Source organism: Salmo trutta, chromosome 21 (assembly GCF_901001165.1).
Source record: "Salmo trutta chromosome 21, fSalTru1.1, whole genome shotgun sequence".
Lineage (NCBI taxonomy): Eukaryota > Metazoa > Chordata > Actinopteri > Salmoniformes > Salmonidae > Salmo > Salmo trutta.
The window spans coordinates 42430862-42446151 of record NC_042977.1 but is presented as its reverse complement, the minus strand read 5'-3'; the positions used below and the strand labels follow the sequence as shown (position 1 = coordinate 42446151).

At 42.5% G+C, this 15290-nt stretch overlaps 1 protein-coding gene across 1 annotated transcript in view; it reads left to right on the top strand.

Moving 5' to 3' along the window:
* The first annotated feature begins 207 nt into the window (after nt 1-207).
* The window catches only part of LOC115156472 (zinc finger E-box-binding homeobox 1), a 100563-nt gene continuing 85480 nt past the window's right edge, over nt 208-15290 (top strand). The window contains exon 1 of the mRNA XM_029703892.1: nt 208-280. Coding sequence (XP_029559752.1) covers nt 223-280 — 58 coding nt within the window. The 5' untranslated portion in view covers nt 208-222. The remainder of the gene's footprint in view (nt 281-15290) is intronic.

Sequence of the window (15290 nt, the reverse complement as noted above, 5' to 3'; positions counted from 1 at the left end):
GTGTCCGGCCTAATCAAAAGCTCTGGATGGACCCACGTGCTGCCAGTAGGGGGATTGACAACGCGCTGAGGTGAGAGCAGTGGGGAAGGTGATGTCGTAAAGCAGAGAATGTCGTAAACCAGGTGCAGCTCAGGGAGGGAGGTAGAGTGGAGAGAGGAGGGGGTACGGGAGGGAGGGAGGGAGGGGGGGCTGACTCGCTCATTCAGACACAGCGAAAGGATCATGGCGGATGGCCCCAGGTGTAAGCGCAGAAAACAGGCGAACCCGAGGAGGAATAACGGTAAGTCAAACTCCGTAAAACCGACGGGAAACGATTCAGTGAGACGGACTACGTACTTTTGTGTTCATTTAACTCTGTTCGTCGACTTTGGGACTTTTCTGAACAACGTTTTAGGGACTTCAAGTGCTGGAAAGTAGTAAGTAGCCTATATTCCAGTGTGCTGTGTACCGTTATACCTGTTTCGCTTCTCTCCGCCTAGCGGTGCATCGCTCGAGCGTACCGTTATACTCGCCTCTCATCCCATGGACTGGAGGTTAACTTTTCTCCTTGTTTTTCCAATGCACAAGCTGCAATGTCTTATATTTGTTCAAATAAATCGTGACGTTTGCTACCTTTTTCGCTCAACAAAAACTTCTCAGCTAAACAGGCTAGCTTGCTAACGTGCTGCCCCAGCCATGCAGTTCAGTTAAGCTGAGCCACCTGATATTTGGTGCTGAAAATAACGACTAGATAACGATAATAGCTAATAGTTGGTCTTGTTTTACTACCGGGTAGCAGAGTGTGGTGGAATATTCAGCAATGTGCTTTTGTAGAGTCGCTGATTGCATGTCATTCTAGACTTGCATTATATTATTATCTAAAATAAATAGCTGCATATTTTATTCGGGATTGTGTTGAGTTGTTTTGGATAACAACCCCTCCGGTTAGCTGCCCGCAACACTTTGTTTTGATACATTGTTTGTCGCGTGGTTTGCTTAAAGGTAAGAGCTGTTCTGTACAAATTGTTGTTTTATTTAGCCACTTTGTCAACTGAAGATTTTAATATATTACACTCAGGCATCTCGTGGTGTATGCTTTTTGGGTAGCATAACATTGTTTTGGGCATGGTAGGTGATATGTTTTAGTCCTCAAAATAGAGCTTGTTGAATCACTTGTGATGATTTTCATTTGTGGAAGATAGTAGTTTACCTGTTATGCTGGGTGGTGCAAGCAATGCAGGAAAGAAATGGACGTCATACAGCTTTCCAATGTGTGTGAGTAACTGCTGCAGTCTCTGAAAGGAATCTAGCTTTGCTGCAGCAACAGCTGCCTTGACATTCTGTTTTAGCTCCAACTTTACATGCGAGAGCAAGGAATTGTAATGTTTTTTTTTAATTTAATTTGATTGTGAAGAAAATAGTTCAATTGCGCAACAGGAACACAAATAGGATAATGATTATCCGTTTGCTAAATACACAAAACACCATAGAACATTTCACAACATTATAGCTACAATAACCCAGAACAGCTATTTTATATTTCTGATGTATCCTAATCAATCACTTGATTTATGAAGTTGGTCTGCAGATTATTGCAACTTGGATTTGACTTTACATTTGAATCAGAAAAGAGTAGCCTCCTCTCATTGGATAACCTATTACCTGTGTTCTACCTATCTTCCTCACTTTCACTCAACCTACCAGCCAATAAAATGTTATTTTAGGTAAATACCGTTATATGAGTGGTGAGATGAGGGGCTGGAAACGGAAAGCACCTTTTCATGTGGCCGCTGACGACACAAGCTGTGACACACAGAGTTGAGCGCCGTGCGCAGGCAGGAGCCGTGAACATGTACACCTGAACAGGGAAAACGGGCTCGCAAATGTCCTCCTATAAAAACATACCTGTGGTGCTTATCTATACAGTATTATCTGCACAGATTGCGGGGACGTGTTTGTTTATTTTAAACCTATATTTATTCTAGAGCAGACGCGGAAAAGACTCCAAAACGCTGCAGCAAATGGCAACTTGTGCAGGTAGAAAAATAAAATGGTTTGGTTTATAGTTTACCCGTGCATGGATGTGTCAGCGTCAGAAGCTTGTTTCTCAATGTTCGTTGTTGGTTTTGCTCTCGCTGGATTTGACCAATGTGTTCGTGTTTGATTATGATGTTTTTTGTTCCGTTATTTCTATTTTGTCGGAACGAGTGATGTTTAGTGTCCTCTAGGGTAGCCCACCGCCCTGTGTGTGTGTCACCGTGCAGGCAGCCAAGGAAGAATAGGCTGTGCCGGAAAATGAAAGTGATGCATAAGGTGGTTGCGAATGCGAATGACTCCGCTATTTTCAGTAGGCGAATAGGTAGCAATAGGCTCTGTGAAACAGGCAGTACCAGCTAAATGTTTTCCGTCTGTTGTTTTCAATTATATTGTTATGCAATTTCCGAGTGGGTCGATAGAATGGAATGGCGGTGTGTACCGTTACTGCAGTGAAGGCGGGGCTGCTGCTTTTTACGTTATGAGACGGGACAGGTATGCAAGGTGATGCAACACCTATGAAGGTGCCTCGAATTATATACTTCGGTCGATATTATGGTTTTAATGTACATCCGGCATATTCAGTTAATTTGATCACGTATTGTTTATGATGGCAAGGTATATTATTTAGTGTTATTTCTAACAGGCACAGATCCGCTTCTCTCTGAATAACGGTACACATCAAGATGGCAAAGGTGCTTTCGCTCATTTCCTTATTTTCACCTCCGCCCTCAGGTTTGTTTCCAGGTCTTGCTCATTCATGGCATTTTATTTGAGCCTAAACCTTATGTTTAACTCCCCTTTGTCAGATTTTTGTAATTCTATATTTTTTTTTATGGTAAAAAAAACCGTTAAAAAAACCATGACCTCGCTTTTATTAATAATCTGCGTTACATCTGAAATAATGAATTACATATTTGACTGTTGTGATAGGTTTACATTATTGCTAAGTAATAACGGAAAGAACGGCGTTATTTCATGAAGCACTCCCTCCCAGTAGCAAATCAAAATACGCTAGAGCAGGAGGGTGTCACGTGGTGTCTCCTCCCTACATGGGGGGATGTTTTCACCTTGATGCCGTTTCTTCTCGGGTCCTTGATGCTGCTATTTCCATCTTGTAGCCAATTATGGTATCATAGCCTACTTCAGATTTTTGGATGTTTTTACAAGTTGATAAGTGTGTGTGTGTGTGTGTGTGTGTGTGAGTGAGAGTGTGTGAGCAAGACTTCCTGCTGAGTGACAGTTGAGATGAATCAAGGCTGCTCACAGTGCCCTGCCTTGACAGATGAAGGTCTGGGTTACACCCCAAATGGCACCCTATTCCCTGTATAGTGCACTACTTTTGTCCGGGCCCTATTCCCTGTATAGTGCACTACTTTTAACCGGGACCATATTCCCTGTATAGTGCACTACTTTTAACCGGGGCCCTATTCCCTGTGTAGTGCACTACTTTTGACCGGGCCCTATTCCCTGTATAGTGCACTACTTTTGACCGGGCCCTATTCCCTGTGTAGTGCACTACTTTTGACCGGGGCCCTATTCCCTGTGTAGTGCACTACTTTTGACCGGGGCCCTATTCCCTGTGTAGTGCACTACTTTTGACCGGGGCCCTATTCCCTGTGTAGTGCACTACTTTTGACCGGGGCCCTATTCCCTGTGTAGTGCACTACTTTTGACCTGGGCCCCCATAGGGCTCTGGTCAAAAGTCAAATCAAATCAAGCTTTATTCAGACAGCACATTTCAGAAATGGAATGCAACACAATGCGCTGCACAGGGAAAAAACGAATAAAAACAATGAAAATAAAAATGGAAATATTTACTAGACAACAGACGTAAGAGGATACAAAACAAAACAATTACAATACAAACAGAACGTGTGTCCTGGCCTGGTTAGGCAGGTGTTGGCCATCCTTAAGCACTGCTGTTGCAACGCCTCTGTCATCCAACACCCTCCTCCTCTCTGTCTCTCTCTGTCTCTCTCTGTCTCTCTCTGTCTCTCTCTGTCTCTCTCTGTCTCTCTCTGTCTCTTTCTGTCTCTCTCTGTCTCTCTCTGTCTCTCTCTGTCTCTCTCTCTCTGTCTCTCTCTCTCTCTCTCTCTCTCTCTCTCTCTCTCTCTGTCTCTCTCTCTCTCTCTCTCTCTCTCTCTCTCTCTCTAATAAGGGCTTTATTGGCATAGAAAACATATGTTAACATTGCCAAAGCAAGTGAAGTAGATAATAAACACAAGTGAAATAAACAATAAAAATGAACAGTAAACATTACACTCACAGAAGTTCCAAAAGAATAAAGACATTACAAATGTCATTATGTATATATACAGTGTTGTAACGATGTGCAAATAGTTAAAGTAAAAAAAATGCTAATTAAATAAACACATATGGGTTGTATTTACAATGATGTTTGTTCTTCACTGGTTGACCTTTTCTTGTGGCAACAGGTCACACATCTTGCTGCTGTGATGTCACACTGTGTTATTTCACCCAATAGATATCTGAGTTTATCAAAATTGGATTTGTTTTCGAATTCTTTGTGCATCTGTTTAATCTGAGGGAAATATGTGTCTCTAATATGGTCATACATTTGGCAGGAGGTTAGGAAGTGCAGGTCAGTTTCCACCTCATTATGTGGGCAGTGTGCACATAGCCTGTCTTCTCTTGAGAGCCAGCTCTGCCAACAACAGCCTTTCCTCAATAGCAAGGCTATGCTCACTGAGTCTGTACATAGTCAAAGCTTTCCTTAAGTTTGGGTCAGTCACAGTGGTTAGGTATTCTGCCACATTTGTTTTGTGCCAAATATAATTATAGTTTCATCTGATTTTTTTGTTAATTCTTTCCAATGTGTCAAGTAATTATCTTTTTGTTTTCTCATGATCTCTCTCTCTCTCAATTCAAAGGGCTTTATTGGCATGGGAAGCGTATGTTTACATTGCTAAAGCAAGTGAAATAGATAATATTTCCTCTCTCACTCTCTGCAGAGGCTGTAATTTAACACTGCAATTTGGGAGTATAGGAATGTGTGCTCGTATTAACATACCTCGCAGTATAAACACAGCCCATAGCTGCTTAGGATTTCAGTCAGACTCAGTACTATGTCCCAAATGGCACCCTATTCCCTATATAGTGCCCTACTATACTACCCCATAAGGCTCTGGTCAAAAGTAGTGCCATTTGGGACTGTTTGACCTGATTAAAGATGAGCCAAATCCATGGTTGAAGTGAGCGAAGTCAGACCCTCAAAGGCTGCATGCATGGTTGTTACCGTTTCTGATAGGGAGTGGTGGAGATGAAAACAATGTCTAGTTATTCATTATTTAACAGTATATTTTGAATATTAAATGAAAGCCATTCTACTGTGACTTTGATGTGCCTACTGGCTAAAGGGTCCTAGTAGATTTAGGACAGCAGGTAACCGAAAGGTTGCTCGTGTGCCAATGTGCCCTTGAGCAAGGCACTTAAAACAAATTGCTCCAGTAAGTCGCTCTGGATAAGAGCGTCTGCTATATGACGTACATTTAAGGAAGGTTCTAATTCACACGTTCAGTAGCAGTGGCCACAGCAGCTATGACTGTGTTGATTGACTTGTGACCACAGTGTCACATAAAATGTCACTTTCCCCTCATTCTATGAGGCTTCTTCTAAGAGCCTGAGGCACTGTGTACATGTCCCTTTAATGAAAGGCTCCTGAGGAGTGACAAAGGGCTACAGGATGTCCTTGGGTATGTCTAGATAGTATACAGCTTTTGTCAAATTATCCTAATTCTCCTAATCTGTTACATTAATTGTTCTAACCTGCTACATTAATTCTCCTAACCTGTTACATTAATTGTCCTAACCTGCTACATTAATTCTCCTAACCTGCTGCGTAATTTCTCCTAAACCTGCTCCGAATAGTACATTTTGACAAAAGCTGTATCCCTTCTAGACAAAACCGATGTCTTTGGCCTAAACTCCATCTCTCCCCTTTTATGGTAGAGGGGGAGGTGCATCGAGACTGGGGGGAGGGGCTGCTGTGACTAATGTGTGTGTGTGTGTGTGTGTATGTGTGTGTGTGTGTGTGTGTGTGTGTGTGTGTGTGTGTGTGTGTGTGTGTGTGTGTGTGTGTGTGTGTGTGTGTGTGTGTGTGTGCGTGTGTGTGTGTGTAGAAAGGTGGAAACGTCTCTTTTCCTCTGGGCTTTGCTTAACAACATGGCCTCCTCTTGTTCAGATTTAATTCATGTGTGGCTGCCTGCAAGGCTAAAGCACATGGTCCCTGTAAGTCTATTGTGTTGTAATGAAATGACGTAGCCAGATAACGCCTATCACCTCCCTGTTTGTGAGAAATGCCTTATCTATTCAGATGAAGTAGGCTATGTATTATAATGCATTTATACTTGTGTAAACTTATCCTATGTCAAATGTATTCATTAGTTTAAAATACATTTTTTATTTCACCTTTATTTAACCAGGTAGGCAAGTTGAGAACAAGTTCTCATTTGCAACTGCGACCTGGCCAAGATAAAGCGTAGCAAATCGACACATACAACAACACAGAGTTACACATGGAATAAACAAAAATATACAGTCAGTAATACAGTAGAACAAAAGAAAACAAAAAGTCTATATACAGGATGAGGTAAGTTAAGGCAATAAATAGGCCATGGTGGCGAAGTAATTACAATATAGCAATTAAACACTGGAATGGTAGGTGTGCAGAAGATGAATGTGCAAGTAGAGATACTGGGGTGCAAAGGAGCAAGATAAATAAATAAATACAGTATGGGGATGAGGTAGGTAGATAGATGGGCTGTTTACAGATGGGCTATGTACAGGTGCAGTGATCTGTGAGCTGCTCTGACAGCTGGTGCTTAAAGCTAGTGAGGGAGATATGAGTCTCCAGCTTCAGTGATTTTTGCAGTTCGTTCCAGTCATTGGCAGCAGAGAACTGGAAGGAAAGGCGGCCAAAGGAGGAATTGGCTTTATTAGTGCACACTGTAACAAAAAACAATTGCGATGGAAAATGAACAACAAGCGACTCTTATTGGACAAGTTCAGGCAGTTCCTGCTTGTTTCGGACAGTTGCTTCTGTTTCGTTCCTAGTGAATAGGAACCAGGTATAAAACAAAGGTATTTGTCAACCCTCTGAAAGAGACCTCATCAAGGTGTAATTAAGCAATAATACCAGAGTGGGTTTGGTATATGGCCATTATACCACAAAAGTTGCCTTATTGCTATTATAAACTGATTACCAACGTAATTAGAGCAGTAAAAATACATGTTTTGACATACCCGTGTTATACGGTCTGATATACTACGGCTGTCAGCCAATCAGCATTCAGGGCTTGAACCACCCAGTTTATAATGTCAGCTAGCCCACGCTATGCCCTATCATAGGTATAGGCCTTTGTAATGTCAAAACATAGGCTAATCATAACTCAGAGGCAGTTCTTACAGTTGGAGTGTATCTCGGGTTGGTACAGCATGGCGCTTGCAATGCCAGGGTTGTGTGTTCGATTCCCACGGGGGACCAGTACAAATAAATATGAAAATGTATGTAAATGACTGAATATAAATGACTGAATGTAAATGACTAACTGTAAATTACTAAATGTAAATGATTAAATGTAAAAAAAAATAATAATAATGATTTGAGAGAGGGTTAGACCAGTCTCTTTAAGGCTTCCAGAGTACACCATGTTATTGTTTGAGGAACTTAATTCCAGAAATAACATGTTTTTCTTTTCTCTCTCTCACACCAGCTTGATTCAGTCACCTGAATAACATGAAGCAACAGCCTATAGGCTAGGTGCTCTAGTGGATCTGATGATGGCTGATGCTTAGGTTATTGTGTGCCCAGGCTTCCGAGTGAAAGAAGGCCCAGTGAGAAAGGCCCCAGTGTGTGTCCCAAATGGCACCCTATTCCCTATATAGTACCCTACGTTTAACCAGGGACCAAGGGCTATTTTTTTCACCAGGGCCCATAGAGCTCTGGTCAAAAGTAGGACACTATTTAGAGAATAGGGTGCGATTTGGTACGTGACCCTAGTTACCTTTGCCGTTGACCGGCCTCCCTCCTACCTCAGCCAGTGATGTGTGTGTGAGGCAGAAGAAAGAATCCATTCAGAGGAGTGTGACGGGGGGGACTCTCTTTCTTTCACCCTCGGCTGGTGGGAATCCCTCTCCTTATTCTCCACCAGCTCATTTGCATATCCTCCCATTCTCTCTTTTTATTGAGGCCTCGGCAAGGAATACAGTGAGTCACTTCACTCCAGGAATTGATGAAATCATTTCAAATCTCCCCAGCTAAGCCTTTAGTCCCACTGGGCATATACACTATATATACAAAAGTATGAGGACACCGCTTCAAATGAGTGGAGTCGGCTATTTCAGCCACACCCGTTGCTGACAGGTGTATGAAAATTGAGCACCATAAGGGCCTCCCGAGTGGCGCAGCGGTCTAAGACACTGCATCGCAGTGCTAGAGGCATCACTACAGACCCGGATTCGATCCCGGGCTGTATCACAACCGGCCGTGACTGCGAGTCCCATAGGGCGGCGCACAATTGGCCCAGCGTTGTCTTGGTTAGGGGAGGGTTTGGCCGGGGGGGGGGGTTTACTTGGCTCATCGTGCTCTAGCGACTCCTTGTGGTGGGCCGGGCGCCTGCAGGCTGACCTCTGGGTAAGCGGGTGGGTGTTAAGAAGTGTGGTTTGGCGGGTCATGTTTTGGAGGACACTTGACTCGACCTTTGCCTCCCGAGCCCATTGGGGAGTTGCAGTGATGACACAAGATCAACATTGGGGAGAAAATAATTGTTATAATAATCATTTTGAGCACCAAAACGCAATATCTATAGACAAACATTGGCAGTAGAATGGCCCATACTGAAGAGCTCGGTGACTTTCAACGTGGCACCATCATAGGATGCCACCTTTCCAACAACTCAGTTCATCAAATTACTGTCCTGCTAGAGCTGGCCCGGTCAACTGTAAGAGCAACAACGGCTCAGCCGCGAAGTGGTAGGCCACACAAGCTCACAGAACAGGAGTAAGTAAGTAAGTAGAGCGTAAAAATTGTCTGTCCTCAGTTGCAACACTCACTACCGAGTTTCAAACTGCCTCTGGATGCAACATCAGCACAAGAACTGTTCGTTGGGAGCTCATGAAATGGGTTTCCATGGCCTAGCAGCCACACACAAGCCTAAGATCACCATGTGCAATGCCAAGCATCGGCTAGAATGGTGTAAATCTACTGCCATTGGACTCTGGAGCAGTGGAAACACTTTCTCTGGAGTGATGAATCACGCTTCACCATCTGGCAGTCCAATGGACGAATCTGGGTTTTGTCGGATGCCAGGAGAACGCTACCTGCCCGAATGCATAGTGCCAACTGTAAAGTTTGGTGGAGGATGAATAATGGTCTGGGGCTGTTTTCCATGGTTCATGCTATGCCCCTTAGTTCCTGTGAAGGAAAATCTGAACGCTACAGCATACAATTACCTTTGAGACGATTCTGTGCTTCCAACTTTGTGTCAACAGTTTGAGGAAGGCCCTTTCCTGTTACAGCATGACAATGCCCCCGTGCACAAAGTGAGGTCCATACAGAAATAGTTTGTCGAGATCGGTGTGGAAGAACTTGACTGGGCCTGACTAATGCTCTTGTGGCTGAATGGAAGTAAGTCCCCGCAGCAATGTTCCAACATCTAGTCTAGTGGAAAGCCTCCCCAGAAGAGTGGAGGCTGTTATAACAGCAAAAGGGGGACTAACTCCATATTAATGCACATGATTTTGGAATGAGATGTGCAATGAGCAAGTGTCCACATACCTTTGGTCATGTAGTGTATATATTTTGTAGAATCCGGGCTACTGCTGGCCTGGGGTGGGTCTGGCTGATTTTCCTATCCTCCCTGGTGGTTGTCATTGAAATACTGTAGTTTCTATACCTGTGATATATTTTATAAACATACAGGTTATTTGTCTTCACTAACATGGTTCTCTAACAGTATCCCAAAGCCATAATACGGACAGCACAGTAATAAGGAGAGGCTAGGAGTTTATGCTGGAGTGGGCTGGATGTGGAGTTAACAGTACTGAGGAGCTGTGATGTAGCCTAATGAGGGATCATTAGCTAGTGCTAACAGCTGCTGTGATGGTTTTGGTGCTGCTCTCTGCTTTTCCTCTGAGTTATGTTCATGAGAAAGAAAGACATTGGGAGAAAGAGAGAGACTGAAGGAGAGCGAGAGGTGGGTGGGCAATGTGGTCTCAGGGAAATTCGTATTATTCTGTACGTAAATCTGTGCCACTCCATTTATTGTGATATGTTACATTACGTTAGGTTATGTTGTGAATGGAATAGTGGTCGTACAAGATCATATGAATTAGAGGACGTATAGTATCATACATCTTACCCGGTCGTGAATTAGATGATGTAACATATCCTACATCTTGGAGGACGTATAGTATCATACATCTTACCCGGTCGTGAATTAGATGATGTAACATATCCTACATCTTGGAGGACATATATTATTGCACGTCTTTATCTGAGCCTAGCAGTTCTTGTGCATGTCCCAAATGACACCCTATTCTCTATATCGGAATGGCACCCTATTATCTGAATGGCACTCTAATCTCTATATCCTAATGGCACCCTATTCTCTATATCCTAATGACACCCTATTCTCTGTATCTAAATGGCACCCTATTCTCTATATCGGAATGGAACCCTATTCTCTGTATCTAAATGGAACCGATTCTCTATATCTGAATGACACCCTATTCTCTATCGGAATGGCACCCTATTATCTGAATGGCACTCTAATCTCTATATCCTAATGGCACCCTATTCTCTATATCTGAATGGAACCCTATCATCTATATCTAAATGGCACCCTATTATCTATATCTGAATGGCACCCTATTCTCTATATCTGAATGACACCCTATTCTCTATATCTGAATGACACCCTATTCTCTATATCCCAATGGAACCCTATTCTCTATATCTGAATGACACCCTATTCTCTGTATCTAAATGGAACCGATTCTCTATATCTGAATGACACCCTATTCTCTATCGGAATGGCACCCTATTATCTGAATGGCACTCTAATCTCTATATCCTAATGGCACCCTATTCTCTGTATCTAAATGGCACCCTATTCTCTATCGGAATGGCACCCTATTATCTGAATGGCACTCTAATCTCTATATCCTAATGACACCCTATTCTCTGTATCTAAATGGCACCCTATTCTCTATATCGGAATGGAACCCTATTCTCTGTATCTAAATGGAACCGATTCTCTATATCTGAATGACACCCTATTCTCTATCGGAATGGCACCCTATTATCTGAATGGCACTCTAATCTCTATATCCTAATGGCACCCTATTCTCTATATCTGAATGGAACCCTATCATCTATATCTAAATGGCACCCTATTATCTATATCTGAATGGCACCCTATTCTCTATATCTGAATGACACCCTATTCTCTATATCCTAATGACACCCTATTCTCTATATCTGAATGACACCCTATCATCTATATCTGAATGGCACTATATTCTCTATATCCCAAATGGCACACTATTCTCTATCTGAATGGCACCCTATTCAGTATATAGTGCACTACTTTGGTACACTGTAAAAATAGAAAGACTCAAAACACCATGATTGTGTAGTGAAACCATGAAAAGTAATTCACCTAACCTGAGATCTGGTGTTTGGAGGTTGTTTGAATGGAAACCCATTATACATGTTCTGATACACAGAAGGGGTTTGAAAACAGAATACAAGTAGAATCTGAATATTGGTGTTTTTAAGAGAGTTTGGGGGGTTTCAGTGCATGTGAAAGACAACATCAAAACACAAAAATCTATATGGTTTTGGAGACTGTGTATCTCAAACAATCAACTGGTTAAGAAATGAAAATGGTTTATAGCATAATACTATTTTCATGATAAGGGCCTATGGAGAATTTTTTTGTTGAATTCTACCTTTTTCAATGCTTAATTTAGACAGATTAGAAACAGGAGGAGACAGAGAAGGAGTGAAAGTGGGACAGGTGGAGGCTGAACCCCAGACTTCTGGGGCTGTAAGATGGCACATTTCATTGGAATTTCATTGGCATTTTACACACTCAACCACACAACCACACTGTACTTATTAAAAACAAACAACATATACTTAATAAAACTGAATGCAAGTCATTTAATTTTACAAAAAAAATGTCTGAATAAATCCAATTTACTATGTTGCTCTTTTATGAGGATAACCAAAGATAGAGATAATTGAGTGATTATACTCATTGGATGTCTGTTAAATCTCCTTGCACTTCCTGTCATGCCACATGGTTCTGTTTTTAGAGGATTGTCGGTAATATTATTTTTTTACACTTTATGATTCTTATACACAATGTTGTATGCATGTTTAAAGAAAGACAAGTGTACTTCTATAATAGCATTAAGCAGCTTGTTGTGCCATGAGGTGTAATGGTTAATGATGAACAGATATCAAAACCATTAGGCAAAATGACGTTCAATGATGAGACAACGCATTCCCACTTTTCCAACTTCTGACGATCAAGGCAAATACAGTATCCTGCGATGCTTGTTGTAAAACCTCTAGTTACTGCTGGTGGCTTGAGCACTGTGATTACCTGCCTAAATTGGAACATTATCAGATAAACTACATGGCCAACAGTATAGTCGAACATCTAATTCCAAAATTATGGGCATTAATATGGAGTTGGTCACCTCTTTTCTGCTATCACAGCCTCCACTCTTCTGGGATGGCGTTCCACTAGATGTTGGAACATTACTGCTATAACAGCCTCCACTCTTCTGGGAAGGCTTTCCACTAGATGTTGGAACATTACTGCTATAACAGCCTCCACTCTTCTGGGAAGGCTTTCCACTAGATGTTGGAACATTACTGCTATAATAGCCTCCACTCTTCTGGGATGGCGTTCCACTAGATGTTGGAACATTACTGCTATAACAGCCTCCACTCTTCTGGGAAGGCTTTCCACTAGATGTTGGAACATTACTGCTATAACAGCCTCCACTCTTCAGGGAAGGCTTCCCACTAGATGTTGGAACATTGCTGCTATAACAGCCTCCACTCTTCTGGGAAGGCTTTCCACTAGATGTTGGAACATTGCTGCTATAACAGCCTCCACTCTTCTGGGAAGGCTTTCCACTAGATGTTGGAACATTACTGCTATAACAGCCTCCACTCTTCTGGGAAGGCTTTCCACTAGATGTTGGAACATTACTGCTATAACAGCCTCCACTCTTCTGGGAAGGCTTTCCTCTAGATGTTGGAACATTACTGCTATAACAGCCTCCACTCTTCTGGGAAGGCTTTCCACTAGATGTTGGAACATTACTGCTATAACAGCCTCCACTCTTCTGGGAAGGCTTTCCACTAGATGTTGGAACATTGCTGCTATAACAGCCTCCACTCTTCTGGGAAGGCTTTCCACTAGATGTTGGAACATTACTGCTATAACAGCCTCCCCTCTTCTGGGAAGGCTTTCCACTAGATGTTGGAACATTACTGCTATAACAGCCTCCACTCTTCTGGGAAGGCTTTCCACTAGATGTTGGAACATTGCTGCTATAACAGCCTCCACTCTTCTGGGAAGGCTTTCCACTAGATGTTGGAACATTACTGCTATAACAGCCTCCACTCTTCTGGGAAGACTTTCCACTAGATGTTGGAACATTACTGCTATCACAGCCTCCACTCTTCTGGGAAGGCTTTCCACTAGATGTTGGAACATTGCTGCTATAACAGCCTCCACTCTTCAGGGAAGGCTTTCCACTAGATGTTGGAACATTACTGCTATAACAGCCTCCACTCTTCTGGGAAGGCTTTCCACTAGATGTTGGAACATTACTGCTATAACAGCCTCCACTCTTCAGGGAAGGCTTTCCACTAGATGTTGGAACATTACTGCTATAACAGCCTCCACTCTTCTGGGAAGGCTTTCCACTAGATGTTGGAACATTGCTGCTATAACAGCCTCCACTCTTCTGGGAAGGCTTTCCACTAGATGTTGGAACATTACTGCTATAACAGCCTCCACTCTTCTGGGAAGGCTTTCCACTAGATGTTGGAACATTACTGCTATAACAGCCTCCACTCTTCTGGGAAGGCGTTCCACTAGATGTTGGAACATTACTGTGGGGACTTGCTTCCATTCAGCAACAAGAGCATTAGTGAGGTCAGGCAGTGATGTTGGGTGATTAGGCCTGGCTTGCAGTCGTTGTTCCAATTCATCCCAAAGGTGTTTGATGGGGTTGAGGTCAGGGTTCTGTGCAGGCCAGTCAAGTTCTTCCACACCGATCTCAACAAACCTTTTCTGTATAGACCTCGCTTTGTGCGCGGGGGTATTGTCATGCTGAAACAGGAAAGGGCCTTCCCCAAACTGTTGCCACAAAGTTGGAAGAACAGAATTGTCTAGAATGTAATTGTATGCTGTAGCATTAAGATTTCCCTTCACTGGAACTAAGGGGCCTGGACCATGAAAAACAGCCCCAGACCATCATTCTTCCTCCACCAAACTTTACAGTTGGCACCATGCATTCGGGCAGGTAGTGTTCTCCTGGCATCTACCAAACCCAGATTTGTCTGTCAGACTACTGCCAGTGTTTGTCTATGGAGATTGCATGGCTGTGTGCTCGATTTTATACACCTGTCAGCAACGGGTGTGGCTGAAATAGCCTCATCCACTAATACTTTTGGCCATGTAGTGTATATAAATCAATGTTAACCATTCAAATGCTCCAGAAGGGATCTAATTCTGCACTAGACAGGATGTGAAACATCATCATAGTGTTTAGAAGCTTTAGAGGGAGGAAACGGCACCAAAAGAGAAGGGATCTAATTCTGCACTAAACAGAACTCGAAACACCAAGATAGGGTTTTCAACCTTTTCCTGTAGGCTCCCACACCCTGGCAAGGTGTTGCACACAGTGGTGTAAGGTACTTAAGTAAAAATGCTTTAAAGAACTACTTAAGTATTTTTGAGGGGTATTTGTACTTTACTATTTATATTTATGGTAACTTTTACTTTTACTTCACTACATTCCTAAAGAAGATAATGTTCTTTTTACTTCATACATTTTCTCTAACACCCAAAAGTACTTGTTACATTTTGACAGGAAAATGTTCAAATTCACACACTTATAAAGATAACATCTCTGGTCATCCCTACTGCCTCTGATCTGGCACACTCACTAAAAAAAAGAAAATAATCCTTTGTTTGTAAATGATGTCTGAGTGTTGGAGT